Source organism: Chlorocebus sabaeus, chromosome 22 (assembly GCF_047675955.1).
Source record: "Chlorocebus sabaeus isolate Y175 chromosome 22, mChlSab1.0.hap1, whole genome shotgun sequence".
In the NCBI taxonomy this organism is placed as follows: Eukaryota; Metazoa; Chordata; class Mammalia; order Primates; family Cercopithecidae; genus Chlorocebus; species Chlorocebus sabaeus.
Window position 1 is genome coordinate 75,194,764 of NC_132925.1, and position 16,939 is coordinate 75,211,702.

General features: G+C 39.4%; 1 protein-coding gene across 7 annotated transcripts in view; it reads left to right on the forward strand.

The window, feature by feature from the left end:
* ADAMTS9 (ADAM metallopeptidase with thrombospondin type 1 motif 9) overlaps positions 1-16,939 on the forward strand; it is a 174,314-nt gene that overhangs the window by 84,776 nt on the left and 72,599 nt on the right. For all 7 annotated transcript variants that reach the window (XM_007984895.3, XM_007984897.3, XM_007984894.3 and 4 more), the window contains 4 exons: positions 28-195; positions 1,908-2,177; positions 7,129-7,290; positions 9,675-9,851. In XM_007984895.3, coding sequence (XP_007983086.2) covers positions 28-195; positions 1,908-2,177; positions 7,129-7,290; positions 9,675-9,851 — 777 coding nt within the window. The remainder of the gene's footprint in view (positions 1-27; positions 196-1,907; positions 2,178-7,128; positions 7,291-9,674; positions 9,852-16,939) is intronic.

Genomic DNA, 16,939 nt, shown 5'->3' on the forward strand with positions numbered 1-16,939 from the left:
ACTGCATGATTTTACTCCAACACCCAGTGCTCAGCCACTTGTGGGAAAGGTACCCGGATGAGATACGTCAGCTGCCGAGATGAGAATGGCTCTGTGGCTGACGAGAGTGCCTGTGCTACCCTGCCTAGACCAGTGGCAAAGGAAGAATGTTCTGTGACACCCTGTGGGCAATGGAAGGCCTTGGACTGGAGCTCTGTAAGCCAGTGGATTATTTGGAATTGGGGGAATGGGGGGAACACTGAGGGGTATGAGGAGTCAGCGGAGGGGGCCGCCACTTGGAAATGTCAATGGGTAATATTTCAGAGCTGGATTTGTTTTATGATTTAAATTGTTCTGCTCCACTTATGTGTTGTTGGCCAAATGTGCAAGGATTCTTAGCTAAGTGTTTAAGGAATGCACATTTTCAAAAAAATGAATAGATCAGTTTACAGTCTGCTTGAGTGCCTGTCCTGTTGGGTTGATCAGAAATCCCAGTCTTCACTGAGTCATATTAGTATGCAGTAGGTTTGTAGAGGACCAAAAATGTCAGGAGAGTGAGGGGAGAGGCTCTTACTCTGAGTCTGGATTCCTCCTGCATCCTGTGGTCCCTAAAAGTCAAGAGGCTCTTGGTTTCCCCTGCCAAGAATGGGAAGTGGGAATCCTCATCCAGTGCTGTGAACCTGCCTGCTGTACACCAAGCACCATCTATGGGTTTTTATAAAAGTAGAACTTTTATCTTTAGGCAGCTTCTGTTTTCTGCCCTGCAAAAAGCCCAGGGTTCAGGAAATAGATTAGGATAGGTGAGGAGAGGTCATAGGGAGAATGGAGATTAATATCTCAATAAATATCAATATGCAGAGAGAAATTTGAGAGGTGCAATAAAATAGAGCTGTGTAAAAACCCAGACCTTGGCATTTACTTGTTGCATGGCCTTGAGCAATCTGGTTTAAGTCCATGAGTCTCAGTTTGCTCTGCTCTTAAAGAAGACGGAAAAGAATACTACTTTACAGGGCTGTTGTGAGGATTATTTGAGATTATGTATGTTAAATGCTTAACAGAAAGTACTACTCAATAAATAGTAGATAATCTCACTCTCACATCTTGAGCTTCCAAACACTGATCCATGCGTCCATCCATCCATTTGTCCATCCATCTGTCAGTTCATCTTCTCTAAGATCCATCTGCCTACTCACCAGATACTGGTGAAAGCTTGCTAGAGAAAGAGCAGTGAAGAATGAATAATAAAGCCTCTACCTTCATGGAGATTATTCCAATGGATGATCCAGTCAATGAACAAATAAGGAAGTATGTAATGTAGCAACAGGTACTGATAAGTCCTAGAAAGAAGTCAAGACGAGAAATGGAATAGAGAATGATGGGATGTGTTTTTAGAGAGGGTGGTCAAAAAAGGCCTGACATTGAGCAGGACCTGAGTGAAGTGAGGGAATGACCCACATGGGTATCTAAGTGGTATGGCAAAAGGTGCAGTAGGTATGAAGTCCCTCAGATGGAAGTGTTCTTGGCTTGTTCGAGAAGCATCAGTAAGGCCAGCATAGCTGGAGTGCAGTGAGTGGCGAATGGTAAATGGGTCAAAGAGGTAGTCAGTGGCCACATCATAAAGGGTCTAGTAGATCAGTGTAAGGATTCTGGATATTATTCAGATGAATTGGAAAATCACTAGAAGAAAGGATAGGATTTGACTTTTGTTGTAAAGGGTTATATTTTGTGATTTTGAATACTGAGCTCACAGATTTCTCACTGAAATGTATATGGGGTGGGAAAACAAGAGAGGAGACAAGGGTGATTCCAAGGTTTTTGGCCTGAGAAATTTGGGAAAGTGGTGGGCCATTTACAGAAATGCACATTCAGGAATTGTCAACCCCTCCACCAAATCACTAACCCTTTCTCTTTCTGAACATTCAACCTAGTGCTCTGTAACCTGTGGGCAAGGTAGGGCAACCCGGCAAGTGGTGTGTGTCAACTATAGTGACCATGTGATCGATCGGAGTGAGTGCGACCAGGATTATATCCCAGAAACCGACCAGGACTGTTCCATGTCACCATGCCCTCAAAGGACCCCAGACAGTGGCTTAGCTCAGCACCCCTTCCAAAATGAGGACTATCGTCCCCGGAGCGCCAGCCCTAGCCGCACCCACGTACTCGGTGGAAACCAGTGGAGAACTGGCCCCTGGGGAGCAGTGAGTATTCCCTGAAGTCTTTCTTTAGTTTGCTTGCTTCTCTTTCACTTGAGGTTGGTTTGGGGGAAAAGAGACTAGAGACACCTTTAGAGCATTTTTTTTCTTTACGAGGGATTGACATTGTGCATTTTCATTTGCTTTGAGTAACTTGTAATGGGTTAATTACAGCCCTTGATGATACTGATACTGCCTGCATGCACCTATAAGCTGCCTCGATTGGGTGGAGAAAGGGGATATCGTGGCTAGGTGATATGATCACATGACCTCCTGGAAGGTACCAAGAATACCATCATGATTCATCCTGGAGGCCACAGGCAGCTCATACCTGTAGGGGAATTAAGAAGACAGAGAAACTTTTCTGAAAGGGAATTCTTAATGAAAGTCACTTTCCTTTCTACTATTTTCCAGAAGGATGCAGTCTCAAAGTGGCATGATTGCTGTGTAATTTGTAGTAGTAGGTCATTGTCCTGGGTTAAGGGGAAATACTAGTCTAGGTAAGATTTGTGCTTAGGAGAAACGTACCCCAACCTAAAGGTTACCAGCACAATCGCTGAGGGAAGATGCCTTGGTTTCAGCCAAAGACTTACACTTTTAAATTTGGGGACCTTCTGCAGGTCCCTTCTCCTCTTTGAGCCTCAGTTTTCTTATCTGTAAAATGAGGATAATAACAATTCCTGCTTTCTTGGGTTGCTGTAAGAATTAAATGAGATGATGCAAATAAAGTGCTTTGTGCCCTGCCTTCCACAGAGTGAGAACTTAATACATGTTGACAAGTTGTCTTTATTACTATCATTATCATTGTCCTTCAAATTAGGAAGGCCTTGACAGATATCTGATATCAAAAGAAAAGTATGCTTTGGAATGTTTTAAACTTTTTACTAAATAAAAAAAATATATATGCTGTACAATACCAGACATGTTAAATGGAACTGCAGGAGGGTGGGGGGGGTTTAAGGGATCCTGGATAGGGACGTAGTTAGGTGTTTACTAATTATTCAGGGGTCTTCTTTTTAATTGTTTACTATTAGTTTCCTTCTAGTACTGCTAATTCTGTTTAATTGTTTCTGGGCTAAAAAGAATTGGAAGGAAGCTGTCTGTTTCCCACCACGGTTATGTTTCAGTACATTAGATGTACTTTCTGATGAATACTAATTAGCCACTGAGCATTTGCGCACCCACTGTCTGTGCTGGTTGTGTGCAGAACAGCTGCCAAGTTGCCCAAGACCTTCACTATCCCATCCCCCTCTCTTGCTTTCCACTGTTGGGCTTCCTTTGCCCTAGATTAGAAGAGATTTCAGTTCAGAGAAAGTAAAAGGTGATCCAGGGAAGTAATCACTGAGTGTCTCATGATTTTTCCTTGTTGACATAATTCAAAACTCACACATGTGTAGTCTAATGATAGCGCTAGGATTTAAAGAAAGCTTTTTAGTGCTATACTTATTTAGGACTACATTTGGGGATGATGCATTCCTTTAAGATTGAATGATTCTGCCCTTGGGCAGAGCTCCCAATTAGGGAGGATTAGGTAAGCTTTTTGTGGCGATGGGTAATACCATTCTTTTCCTCATTGTGCCTGTTTTTTGTTTGGATATTTTTTTCTCCTAAGTTAAGTGAGGCTGAAGCTGGACAATGTGATTTTTCAGCCCTAGCTTGACGTGTCTGACCTACTCCCAGGAAGATGAAGGATGTACGTCATCTTTGCACTGCATTGCATGGTACACAAACTGTACATGGTCTTCCTGCCTTCCATGGCAGAAAAGGCAGCAAAGTGTTATAAACACTGGAGAATGGGAATCAAGTTTTTCAGTGGTTTCTGGAGTAAGAACTTCATTTTATGATAGATTTCTGTATACACTTGAGCAAGGTGTGTTACCAATTGAGAGTTTTGCAAACAAAAGAAAGGAAACTGACTCTTTCAAGTGAAAGAAAAACAAACAATGCTGTTCATTTAGCCCCAGTAGGGACAGGGACCAGAGCATCTTCAGGGCCATATCTCAGGGGCTGGCAAGTTTTGTCTGCAGAGGGCCAGATAGTAAATCTTTTCAGCTGTGTGAACCATACAGTCTCTGTCACAGCTAATAAGCTGTGTGTTGCAGCACAAAAGCAGGCATAGACGATATGTAAATAAGTGGGCACAGCCCTGTTCCAATAAAACCTTATTTCTAAAAACAGGTGGCAGCACACATTTGGTCTTTGGGCTGTGGCTTGCCAACCCTTGATCTAGATAGAGGAGTAACTAAGGGATAATTTCTTTAGAGAGTTTCTGTCTTAATGAATCGCTTTTAAGCCTATGCCACTCTTGAGTTACTCTGCTGAGGATTCAAATTCCCAGGAAAGTCCAGTTGTCCACCTCTGACCACAATAGGGCAGAGTGTCTTAATTGATAGACCAAGATGGCTTCTGCTGTGGGGAGGAATGTTTTCTTAAAGGAAATTGGGCTGCCAAATGTAAGAAAAAGGATGTTGATTTGAGCAGGTAGGAAAAACAAATGTCTATCACCCTTTGCTTCTCTAAAGGCCATTCTCCTTTATTTTGTCCATTGTGGATGACAAATTTCAAGTGTGTTTCACTAATAGATACAAAGTTTGTTCAAAAAAATGTTTACTTAAGAAAATGTTGTCATTTAAAGAGGACAGGGGACTTTGTTAACAAAAATCCAGACTGAAAGTCTGCAACATGGAGGAATGGAACTAAGAATCCCTGTTAATCAAATAATGGCAAAATTAGACCTGGAGAAAGCTTATATACAATACTTCATCTGTCTGGGGGAGTATAAAGACCCAAGCAGGCTCAGCGTTCAGACAGCTCAAGAATGTGCAGTGCAACTGCTTGACCTAAGCTGAGAACTGTCACCAGCACTTTAGTTGGATTCTCAGTAGGAAGCATCCAGTTGCTCCCTGAGTGGCCAGTGGATTGGTTGGCCGTGGATCAGGTGTTCATCCTTATAGTCATCAGCTGTATTGGAGAGAGAATACCATGGAGTTTCTAGAGCTGTTCCTTCCAGAGTCTTTAACTGGACCAGGTAGTATATCCTGTGACCAGCACTATGGGACATAATAGGGACACAAGTTATAACACTGAGCCTTTCCTCAAGGAGCCTGATATTTTACTGGGGCAATAAAGCTGACAGGTGACATAATAAAGGATACAAGATTATATTATCAAGGAGAAAACCCAAGGACCAAGATATAGATTACAAATCTATTTATACCGTGAAAGGCCCTTCCTAACATTTTAAATTCTGGTCCCCAAACAAAGCTAATTAAAATAATAGTTCTCTGTTTTTTATTATGTACTAAGCTGTTTAAAAGTAGGAAGGTAGGAAGTAAGGCCAAGCATGGTGGCTCACTCTTGTAATCCCAGCATTTTAGGAGGCTAAGATAGGAAGATTGCTTGAGACCAGGAGTTTGAGACCAGTTGGGGCAACATAGTAAGACCTTGTTTCTACAAAAAATTTAAAAATTTTAACCAGGTGTGGTAGTGTGCACTGACGGTCTCCAGCTATGCGGGAGACTGAGGTGGGAAGATTGCTTGAGCTGAGAGGTGGAGGCCATAGTAAGCTGTGACCGTACCACTGTGTTCCAACCTGGATGACAGAGCAAAACCCCATCTCAAAAAAAAAAAAAAAAAAATGGTAGGAAATGAATATTTTGAGATTTAGAGTAAGTATACCAGAATCCTCAAAGAATAAAGGTAACATTTTTATAACTTGAAAAATACCTAAATATTTTCTCAAGAGGAACTAATAAATCTATTATCTGGCTCTAAATTTAAAAATTAAACCCAATATAAAATGAAAGTGTAGGTACTGATTTTAAAACACTTACAATTTGACCATCATGGGCAGGCAAATTAACAGTGGTCCAGTTCAATAAGCAACAAAATGTATTCACATCTTGGTACCAGCACGAAGCAATGTTTGATCGAGCCTATTTTGAAATAACACTGATATGAACTACAATTTGCTGGAAAATAAAAATCAGCCTTCAGAACCTGGAAGTAACAATATGCTTGCAAATGCAGTTTGAGTCTTGATAAATCATGAGAAATACATTGCTTTGAGGACCAGATGGTTATTTTATAGGCAAACTGATTTTACAAGGGTCAGAGTAAAGAACACTAGCCAACATTTTGGGTTTAAAAAGATAAGGAAATTATGGAAAGAAGAAAACACTTCAGGTGTAAATAAATAAGTGAGCTATGAGAAGCTCATGTGGGAAATGAAATGAAATACATACAACACCATAACAAACCATGAAAGAGAGGGTGTTAGGCTGAAAGTGCGGCCAAAGAGGTTTGTCGTGATGAAATTCAATTAAGTTCATTGAGGAAGTAAAATATAAATAAAACAAATCTTGCTACCATTAGCCACCGAAGTTCAGGCTGTTGTAAACAGAGAGAAAGGAACATTTTATCTCCTAGGAAGTGATGTCTAAATGACATTCCATGATGTTTTCCTGGAGTAATTGAATGAGTTCATACAGGAGCGTAATTTCAACAACTGGCAATTCATTAAGCATGTAATTTGACCTCTGTGTTGAAAGGGAAATCAAATATTGGTTCTAAATAGGCACTTGAAGTTTCGAAAAGAATTTTCAAATAAACTGTGGTGTCCATCGACACCTCTGTGCCTCTTAGAGATGCAGAGGGGAAAAAGACAGTAAGTGGCCTGCTTTGGAAGTCACAGTAGGCATTTATGGAACCCCCGTGGAGGGCCTGAGGCATGCCAGAAGAGAAGACACATTTATGCCCTCCAGGTGTGTCTATAGGATATGTACATGGAACAACCCCACAATAGGGAAGTTCTCAAGTTTTCCTGATTGCTTTTTGTCCTTCGTGGATGACTTGAAAATGCTTTTCAGCATGTTTGTCTTAACCTTTCAACCAGCTGCTTTTGTGCCCCTAAGATGGAGATTGAGGTGAGAATTAACTTGTCAACTGATGTGTTTAGTGTTCCAGTACCTGTGCTGGCGGATCCCAGCGGCGTGTTGTTGTATGTCAGGACGAAAATGGATACACCGCAAATGACTGTGTGGAGAGAATAAAACCTGATGAGCAAAGAGCTTGTGAATCTGGCCCTTGTCCTCAGTGGGCGTATGGCAACTGGGGAGAGGTAAGAGTGAACTATCTATCTATAAACACAGAGGAATTGTGTTAACCAAACTGTATTTATCATTCAGGTTTTATTTTAAGGAATAAGAACTAGCTCTAGTAGAAGCTTCTGGAGTGGGGATTAACTAGGAAACCTGTCTGCTTAAATTCTGGACTATTTTTAAGTGTTCCTATTACCACTAAGAGTTTGGGTACATAGGTGAGCAAAATTAGAAGAGAATACAGATAAATACTGGTTTAAGTTGTTTGTTCACCTCTGATGAATAAAAAGTAGATGCTTTTAAAGTGATTGAAAATATGTGTCAAACCAGTCCATGGAAGTCTTGCCCTCTTTCTTCTTCATAGTTTTGGGGTGTTTGTGTTATGCCCTGTTCCCATGGCATAATGTCTCCCAACCTTCCAAGTCCCTAATGAAGCCAGATTGAATAGGTGTTATAATTCTCATGAAAGATGATGTGTTTTTATTGCGGAAGTGAGTAGTTAGCTGTGTATTCTCAAATATGGAATTCTTTAGCTACTACCTTTTCAGAGTTGCCTGTGATGACTGATAAGGGGCAATTTAGTACTGGAAGCTGAGGAAACCATGTCCTGTTCCCAGCTCTGGCTCTTAAAAGTTTTGTGACCTCGGCAAATAATGTAGTATCTTTGCCAAATATTTATATCCTCGTCTGTGAATAAGGATAATAATAGCACCAACCTCTTAGTATTTATGACAATTATATGAGGTAGTATCTATCAAATGCCTAGCACATAGCCTTTAATCAACTGCTACTATAATGTAATAATAATGTTAAGAATAATTATTAATAATACTGTGATTAAGTGGGGGTTTGAGCCCATATTATACATAGGGCCTAGATGCTTATTGCTTTGTGTTTAATTAACTAAGAATACATCCCTCTATTCTTGAATCCATAGGGAGAGCACATATTTAAAGTTTGTTGAGTTGTTCTGTCTTGACTATAACATTTATCAAATAAAACATGAGAAATAACACTTGGGAGGTGCCAGTGCCACGAGGGGGAAAAAGACAAATGAGATCGATGGGCACGTTAGTCCACACGCTTGGCTAAATGAAATCATGTGTCCACAGTTCATGGTTTCAGCCACATAACCTAGTAGTCATAGACAGTCATAACGGGATTATTGTTGACTTTCATTGACAGTTATGTCATTCTGGAGAGCTTTGTTGAAGGGAAAGAAAAGGGAATGAGGCTTTGTGACTCATGTATTGTGGATTTCCCAAAACCTCCTTGAAAAGTTATGTCCTGTGGGGCCTGTGATTAAGCTTCTGTAATTGGATTCAAGCCAGGAGAGTACACGAACTTGCTGGGATGCTTTGCTGTCAGCACAGACCAGATCATTCCAAATTCTGTGGGAGATCTGGCCTTGACACAGCAGGGAAACCAAATGTCAGTGTTGCTGGATTTGAGCGCGGCAGCACTGTCCAAGAAACACAACGTGTTCCTGCCTCAGAAGTTTAGATCTAGCCAGGAGTCAGAACCTTATCCAGTGTTCCCACCACGCAGTTTATTCATCCAAGGGGAAAGTCATAGTTGTCCTCAGATTCAGAGATACAGTAAAATAGGTTAGCGTCATAAAGGGCTATGGAGACTGGAGTCCGAGAAGAGTCAAGGATTGGTGACAGCTTCTTAGAAGTTGCCAGAAAATAGAACCGGTTAAGTCACTATCTCCTTTGTTTGATATTGGGTAGTTTTTGTTTGTTTATTTTTGTTTTGGTTTGGTTTGGTATTTCTCAAAGAATCTTTGTTGGGAGGCCGAGGTGGGAGGAATCACGAGGTCAGGAGACCAAGACCATCCTGGCTGACACGGTGAAACCTTGTCTCTACTAAAAATACAAAAAATTAGCCGAGTGCGATGGCAGACGCCTGTAGTCCCAGCTACTTGGGAGGCTGAGACAGGAGAATCGCTTGAACCTGGGAGACGGAGGTTGCAGTGAGCCGAGATCATGCTGCTGCACTCCAGCCTGGGTAACAGCAAGACTACGTCTCAAAAAAAAAAAAAAAAAAATTCTTTGTTACTTGCTAACAGATTGGCCTTGATCGAGTTAATTAACCTCCCTTCACCTTACTTGCTTCATATATAAGATGGGACAAATAATTATACTCATCTTGATTGGATAATATATGCAAAAGCCCTCAGTGCAAGTGAAAAGAAAGCACTTAATAACTAATACCTGCCATTAGGGAAGGAGAGCCTTGGTCTGTTTTACGTATCTCTATTGTAATTCACCTTGGTTCCATCTGTCAGAGGCTTACCTTGCCCAATGCCATAATTGAGTTTGGCTATGAAATTAGAGAGAAAGAAACTTTGTCATTGGCCTTTCAGACAAAATAACTGCAGCCTTCCTTTTCCTTCTTCCAGTGTACTAAGCTATGTGGTGGAGGCATAAGAACAAGACTGGTGGTCTGTCAGCGGTCCAACGGTGAACGGTTTCCAGATTTGAGCTGTGAAATTCTTGATAAACCTCCCGATCGTGAGCAGTGTAACACACATGCTTGTCCACACGACGCTGCATGGAGTACTGGCCCTTGGAGCTCGGTACGGCCCTAACTATTCATGTTTGTTAACCAAACTATCTAATTCCAAGGTATTCTGGGGCACTCCTCTGCGGCAGATAATTGTCACACTTACAAGGGCATCCTGGAAACTCTGCTATAAATAGTCTATTATTTTCTCCATATTGGCGCATAATAGAATTAACTTTTTATGATATTGCCAAAGTGACTTTACAGAATATGTGTACCTCATGTAGGACCTGGTGCCAAGAAGTAGCTGCCTTTTCTTAGCCTAAATACACACACACACACACACAGTAATTTTAACAGACAACTCAATAGCACACATTCTTCCCTTTTCTAAGCTATAGTAGTTTTGACTTTTTGGGAAAGATAACTGCTTATTGAGGCCAAAGCAATTTTTCTTCAGTAACTGTAATTTGCCTGTGTGACTCAGGTACAGCTCTGAACATAATTTTTACAAAGGCTGTGCCCACAAAATAGACTAAAATCATTTTGAAAATGCAAAAGACCAAAAATGGAACAAGTGACCTGGTGCCTTTCAGGGTGTCAGAAATGTTTTCTCTCTTACACAGAGACAGGAAGCCCATTTGGGACTATTTTCTGCTTTGGTCCTAGTCTTCCTTTGCTATCTGCTTAGCCAGCAGCTGACATGGTGAAACAGGTTTGCCACTATAAATATGATGCAAACTTCAGGGGCAGCTCTTGGCAAACAGAAGGATCAGCTGTGTCAAAACTATACTTTGGCTGAGTTGTGCCCATAAGCTGTGGAGCTAGCTGTTAGGGCTGCTTCATGTAAATAGAGTAAAAATGGTCCTGTAAATACATTAATTGCACTGAAGCTGAATTAAGTATTATATTAAGTCATATCCAGAATGTTTTTTACCCAGTATGGTTCTGAGAAGTCTTAACCATCCCTGAAACCAGCTAAAGAGCAGATTAAGTGAAGTGACATGGTTAATACCTGTTGACATTTCTAAGAGTCAAGGGTTCCAAAGGCTGGGGTCATGTCTGCAGGTATAACACTAACTATATAATCAACATACTTTGTATTAAGTAGAAATCTAGAAGAATTTGGAGTATTATCTCCACTGGTACTATTTAGCTGGACTGTAAGTGTTTTCTTCCAGAACTTAAGAAATGCCACTCTGAGTCAGAGAGCTCTGGTCTGTTGTTCGTCTAGTCAGTTCACTAGGAGCATTTTCCCTACAATAATGGCACCTTCCCCAAATGAACATTTCTGAAGATCAGAAATAACCTTAGAATGTCAGGAACATCTTCTGACATTCCCAACTTCCCTCATCTCCTATTATATATTATTTTTCATGAAATTCCCTCTTGAGCTCATTATATTTTCACCCAGTTCACTCGACCAACAGCAATACCAGTGCCAGAGTTATGTTTTAGAAAGTCTACTAGCTCTCCACCAAGTAGTAGTCCATTAATTTTGACCAAAAAAAAAAAAAAATCTCTTAACCCTTAGGAAGAAACACACAAGCTTATTTATTGCATGTTCTTGTGGTTTGGTGAAAAAAGGAAATCTGCATTTCCCTTCCCAGACTCAATTCCATTGATCATCTCAGTTCCATTGATTATTCTATATTTACCTCTCCAGGAAGAATTATTTGGGAAAATGGGGAAAAACATAAGTCTTAGAGAATTATAAATTAATTTCCATGGTATTCTCTTCCTTAAACATTTTCTAAATACGCTAAATTTTTTTTACACAGGATCACTACCCTCTCCTGCAGATATTTTAAGAGCATAAATATTTAAATTTTAAAACAGGAACTGCTAATTATTGTAACTGAAAACATAGATTTATTTCATGTAGTTGTTCTCCTTGGGCCTGCACACAGTTTTCTGAAACAGAGGAAGAAAGAGAGAGAAAGAAATTATAATACTCTAGTATGCACAGAAGCAAGTGCATGCATTTTAAAATTCATTTTGCTGCCTATATGATTTCAATGGTTTCTTTATAAAGTGATCATTATTCAAATATGTGTTTAAAAGCCTCTATAGTCTAAGAGCAAGGCCACTTCTGCAAGGCTTTTAATTGTGATTTTAAAAAATTAAATCAAAAGCATTTTCTTTAAATAGATATCTTTGTAATATATTACTTTTCTTAAATATACAAGTGAGAGGGCAGTCTTTCAGATTCTTACTGTAGAATTTTGATTTTGGTTGTAAGTTTATTTCTGTGGATGCTTTGGTGTAATATCTTAGTAATTCCAAATGTAAGCATACCTCAGTAATTGTGTTAATAGCCATAAAGCCACTTCCATGGTGCTTCATCATTTTAACTGACGGTGAAACTAACAACAACAAAAAGTATGTTGGAGGTGCTAACATGTTGCTTTCAACAGAAAGCAACTTAGATTTATCAGAGACCAAGGGTAGCAATTAGTCCTTCTGCCTGGTTGCTTTCTCTGTCCAAGTACTCCCATGCAGTAGACGATGTCAATAAGCAACTACTGCTGTGTGAATTAGCCTTCTCCAAGGTCAAAATGGAGATAGCCTACTTCAACGTTTGTTACTAAAGAGCAGTATTTAGAAAAGAAACCCCAAATCACTAAAAATATAGCTTCCAGCATCCCTAAAATGAGGCTTCTGTGAACCTAGGGTTTCAGTCCCCATCTTAGATCAGCCATTGGTTCTGGCTCAAGTCATTGCGGATTTAAGAATCATGATGGTGAGAAACATCCTCCAGAAATTCAACCTTTTCTATCCTCTTTAAAATGGGCCTTTGGACTCTTTTTTTTTTTTTTTTTTGGTAATGTTTGTTTTTGAAATAAGATTCTGTTTTTGAGACGGAGTCTTGCTCTATTGCCCAGGCTGGAGTGCAGTGGTGTGATCTCGGCTCACTGCAACCTCCTCCCCCCAGGTTCAAGCAATTCTCATGCCTCAGCCTCCCAAGTAACCAGGATTATAGGTGCCTACCACCACACCTGGCTAATTTTTGTATTTTTAGTAGAGACGGGTTTTCGCCATGTTGGCCAGGCTGGTTTCAAAGTCCTGACTTCAGGTGGTCTGTCGCCTTGGCCTCACAAAGTTCTAAGATTACAGACTCGAGCCACCATGCCCAGCCTGAAATAAGGTTCTTAAACTCACATGCCTTTCAGTCGACTCCTGCAGTCAGTCCCAGGACATTAAGGAGACAATGCATATGTCCTATGACTAGAGGAGTAAATTTGAAAGAGAGCTCTATACCATTAAACCACAGCAGAAAGTAGGCTAAAAATCCAGAGCATTCTAGAGAAAGCTAACTCATATAGATAATCACAGATTAAAAGTCTGCTAGGTAAAACCATATATCCAAGATGGGTCTTCAGTGTTCCTTTGTGCATTGTCCTGTCAACCTGCTTGCTGATCACCTTGGAAACTGTGCTTTTCCTTAGAAGAAATTGCTTGTTTGGGGTTTTCATGACAAACCTAAAAATGTTCTCTGAGCCTTGCTTTAGGTGCATTGGAATAATGCTTGTCGACCCAAATAATGAGAATTTATGAGCTCACGAAGGAATTGTGCTTTTGTTTCTGCCTGGCTAACTTATGAATTTGTGTCTACCTCATTTTCGTATTAAAGTTTGCAGCTTCTGTAGGTAGGAAGAGAAAATGTTTGATATCAGTATTTTATAACCTCACTGTTTCTCTCCCTAGAAGAAATAAAGATTGTAAATATCACTACCATATTTTCTAAACACAGTTTTAAGCAGCCACACCTAGAATTTTCTGAATATTTTGAGCAGTACAGATTTCTATGTGTTATATAATAAAGCATATTTATTTTTTCATGTTATTTAATTTTATATACAATGTTTAAAAAATCAGTGTTTATCAGCAGACTGTAAAGGCAAGTAGGCTCTGTGGGTTAGAAATGAATGTATATGTTTCTTTTGGTTTTAAAAAGATACATTTTAATTTTGTAAATTCCCTCCAACCTGTACAACCCCTCCCTCAAATCCGAGTAGCCAAGTATCTAGCGTTGTGTAATTAGACAGATTCAAGTATGTATTTTAAAGGGATACTTTAAAAACGTATTTCTGAGTTGGAAATGATGCTTAGATTTATAAACAAAAATATATGAGGCTTAACATTTTGTTGGGTATTTTTTCTTTTCTAATGCTGTTGTCCTGAGTTATTGAGTCTCAACTATGAAATATGCATGCTCCATTTATTGAATTTGTAGATAATGACAAAATATAGCCAGAAGACAAAAAAAGGTGATTGGAAGAAATGGTTCTGAACACATAAGAGACAGCTAGGTACAGGAAAAAGCAAACCTAATGTGCATAAATTTGATTACACTTTATTCTGTGTGTTCAGATAACTGTAAAAAGCTTACAGCATTTGTCAATGTTGTTATTTGTTCACTGCAATACATTTCAGAAAGCATTCCTTATTAAAGGAAAATAAAATACTACAGCAACTACCTTGGAAGTTTCAAGAGAGCCTACCCGTTTCAAAAAAATCTAAATCATAGAAATCAAAGGCCTATTGAACCTCATCCTCCTCCTGAGCCTCCTTTTTGCAGTATAGGTTATTATGGTATTCATGGGTGAAAGGACCAAGGTAAGGAGGGTCCCTATATGAGTTAGACTTTATTTTTAATAAGGTGAGAAATAAGATAACTTCTCCAAAGGAAACAAAGATAACAATAGCTAACGTTTGCTGTAACAAGCCAAATTAAACAAATACACATCACATTAACCTGGTTTTAATCTATGAGGGAGGTGCTGTTAGGAACCCATTTGACTAGCAGATAGTCTACTTCAGTGATAGGATCTCGTTGATAGGATACTGACTATTAATCTTGTTTTGGCAGAAAGAAACAACCTGTGTTAAGAATGAACTTTTAGGCTCCTGTTTATATTCTATAAAGGATATGCCTAAAACTCAAACTTCATTTAGCCTCAACATTATTTAACTAATTGTGACATTGTCCATTTGATTCCGGCAAAAGAAAATCCAAATTCATTCCTGTTATTGGTAAATTCCCATAACCAGCAATTACAAAAGCTTCAAACAACTGTTGTTTAGGGAATGGCAAAATATTCCTTTCTTTCATTTTGTGGATACATTTTCAGCCAGATTAGGAGGATGACATCAAGATTTTGACTATAAGGAATATCCCATTAAATGCATAGGTATTTTTTATAAAATATGATATTTTTACTACAATGAAGACATGTTTAAACATATTGCTAGCATTTTTAAAAAACAAGAGCCACATTATTTGGCTGTATCAGTATGGAGTATAAAAAATAAGATAGTTTTTTGTGGAACAAAGTGTTACGACATATGAATTTACAAAGTTTACCTTAGTTCTATGTAGCACTCATCTCTAATGTGTTCAGAACAATCAAAATACTTGCCTGCATCTATTTCACTGGAGACAAAACTTAGGCTTTTAATAATCTTTTTTCAGTATTTACAGAGATTATATACCTATGAAAGACTGATCCTGCCTTCTGATGCTATTGCGTGGTAGCTTGACAGATGCTATTTTCATGGATTTAAAAAGTCCATGGGTCGGGGGAGCAGGGTTAGGAGGGTTATTGGACTCTGAGGAGGAGTCCAGGTCCTCTCCCTCACTCCTGTTGTGGAGTTGCCCTTCTGGAATGGAAAGAAATAGAAACTTTGGAATGTGGAGTGGGAGGTAGAGGTTCAGTCCAAGCATAATTGGCTAGGAGGGAATCCTGGTGATTAGTGATGGCAGTTGAGGAAGATTTATTTTAATACCAGGGGTTGGGGGTTGGGGAAGGATAAAAAAAAAAACTCTGGTCATTTCTTTAAAAAATAAAACAAAATAAAACAGTCATTCAGTTTTCAACAAATACTTTCTAAGTGCCTACTGTAGGTCAGGGACTGTTCTAGGTGCTAAGGATACAGCAGTGAACAAGTTAGAGCTCTTCGTTCTAAGGGAGCAAGAGAAATTTTAGTATTAAGTGAATACTAAACACATGTAATTAAAGAACTGATACTTTGGTTTTCCTGGCAGCTTCACTATCACCATTAAAATAAAACTACAACTTGTTATTAGGGTAGGTACCTTCATGGATACTGATGACATTTATTCAGTAAGTATAAATTAGCAATTTTATCTTTGCTTTTAAATGTGCAACTGGCCAGTCATTTTAAGTGACAGACGCTGCCTGGCTGATGGCATGGAACTTTTAAAAACCTCCTATCAGAGAATATGCTTCCAATCACCATTCCATTAGAACCCAAATGTGAGTTCAGTGGTCTAAGGGCCAGGATGAGTGGAGAACCTAACCTTCAGCCTTTTCCCTACTGGGTTCTTGGCCTCCACACAAGGTGGAGAGTTGTGGTCTGAGGGTACTTTTTCCCTTTGTTATTTAATGGGTACCAATTAAAAGACGTGGAATGTGTGGATCTCCACACCATCTTCTTTGCTTGTTGATGTTGTTTTCTCTAAAGTGGGATCATTGTCATGAATGGTTTTAATGACCATAACCTCACTTTCCTGAAATTTATAAAACAGAAAATTGGCAGCCAAGGAAAGCATATCCAGGGGTGGTATGGAAGATGAGTCATGTAGGCTGAACCCAGAAATCCATCACTCTTAGCAAGATCTGCATCCCCCTTCTTCTATGAGAAAGAGCTTATGCCTTGGCCAAAAGAATCTAGTAGCTTTCTGCAGCGATGTAAATGTTCTCTATTTTTGCCTTCCTTTATGGAAGCCACTAGCCACATGTGGTTAAATACTGAGCACTTGAAACATGGTTAAGTGACAAGGAAACTGTATTTTTAATGTAATTTTAATTACTCTAAATAGCTACGTGTTGCTGGTGGCTACCATATTGGACAGGGCAACCTCAGGCAACAGGACATCTCTAACAATAATAAACTAGCAAAGAAATCAATAAATTTATAAAAATAAATTGGGGAGAAAAACCCTATTCCACATGTAAGGTGTCCCCCCATAAGATGCCCATGTATCCAGTGATTAGCATTCTCTTGCCTTTCTTGTGTTTCATGCCTTTGTTTTGGAAAACTTCAGTGGGTGTTCCCTGACAGCTGGGCATTCGAAAATGCAGAGGACAGTGAAAAGACGGCCTATCAGAACCAGGGGTCTTAAGAGTAGTAACT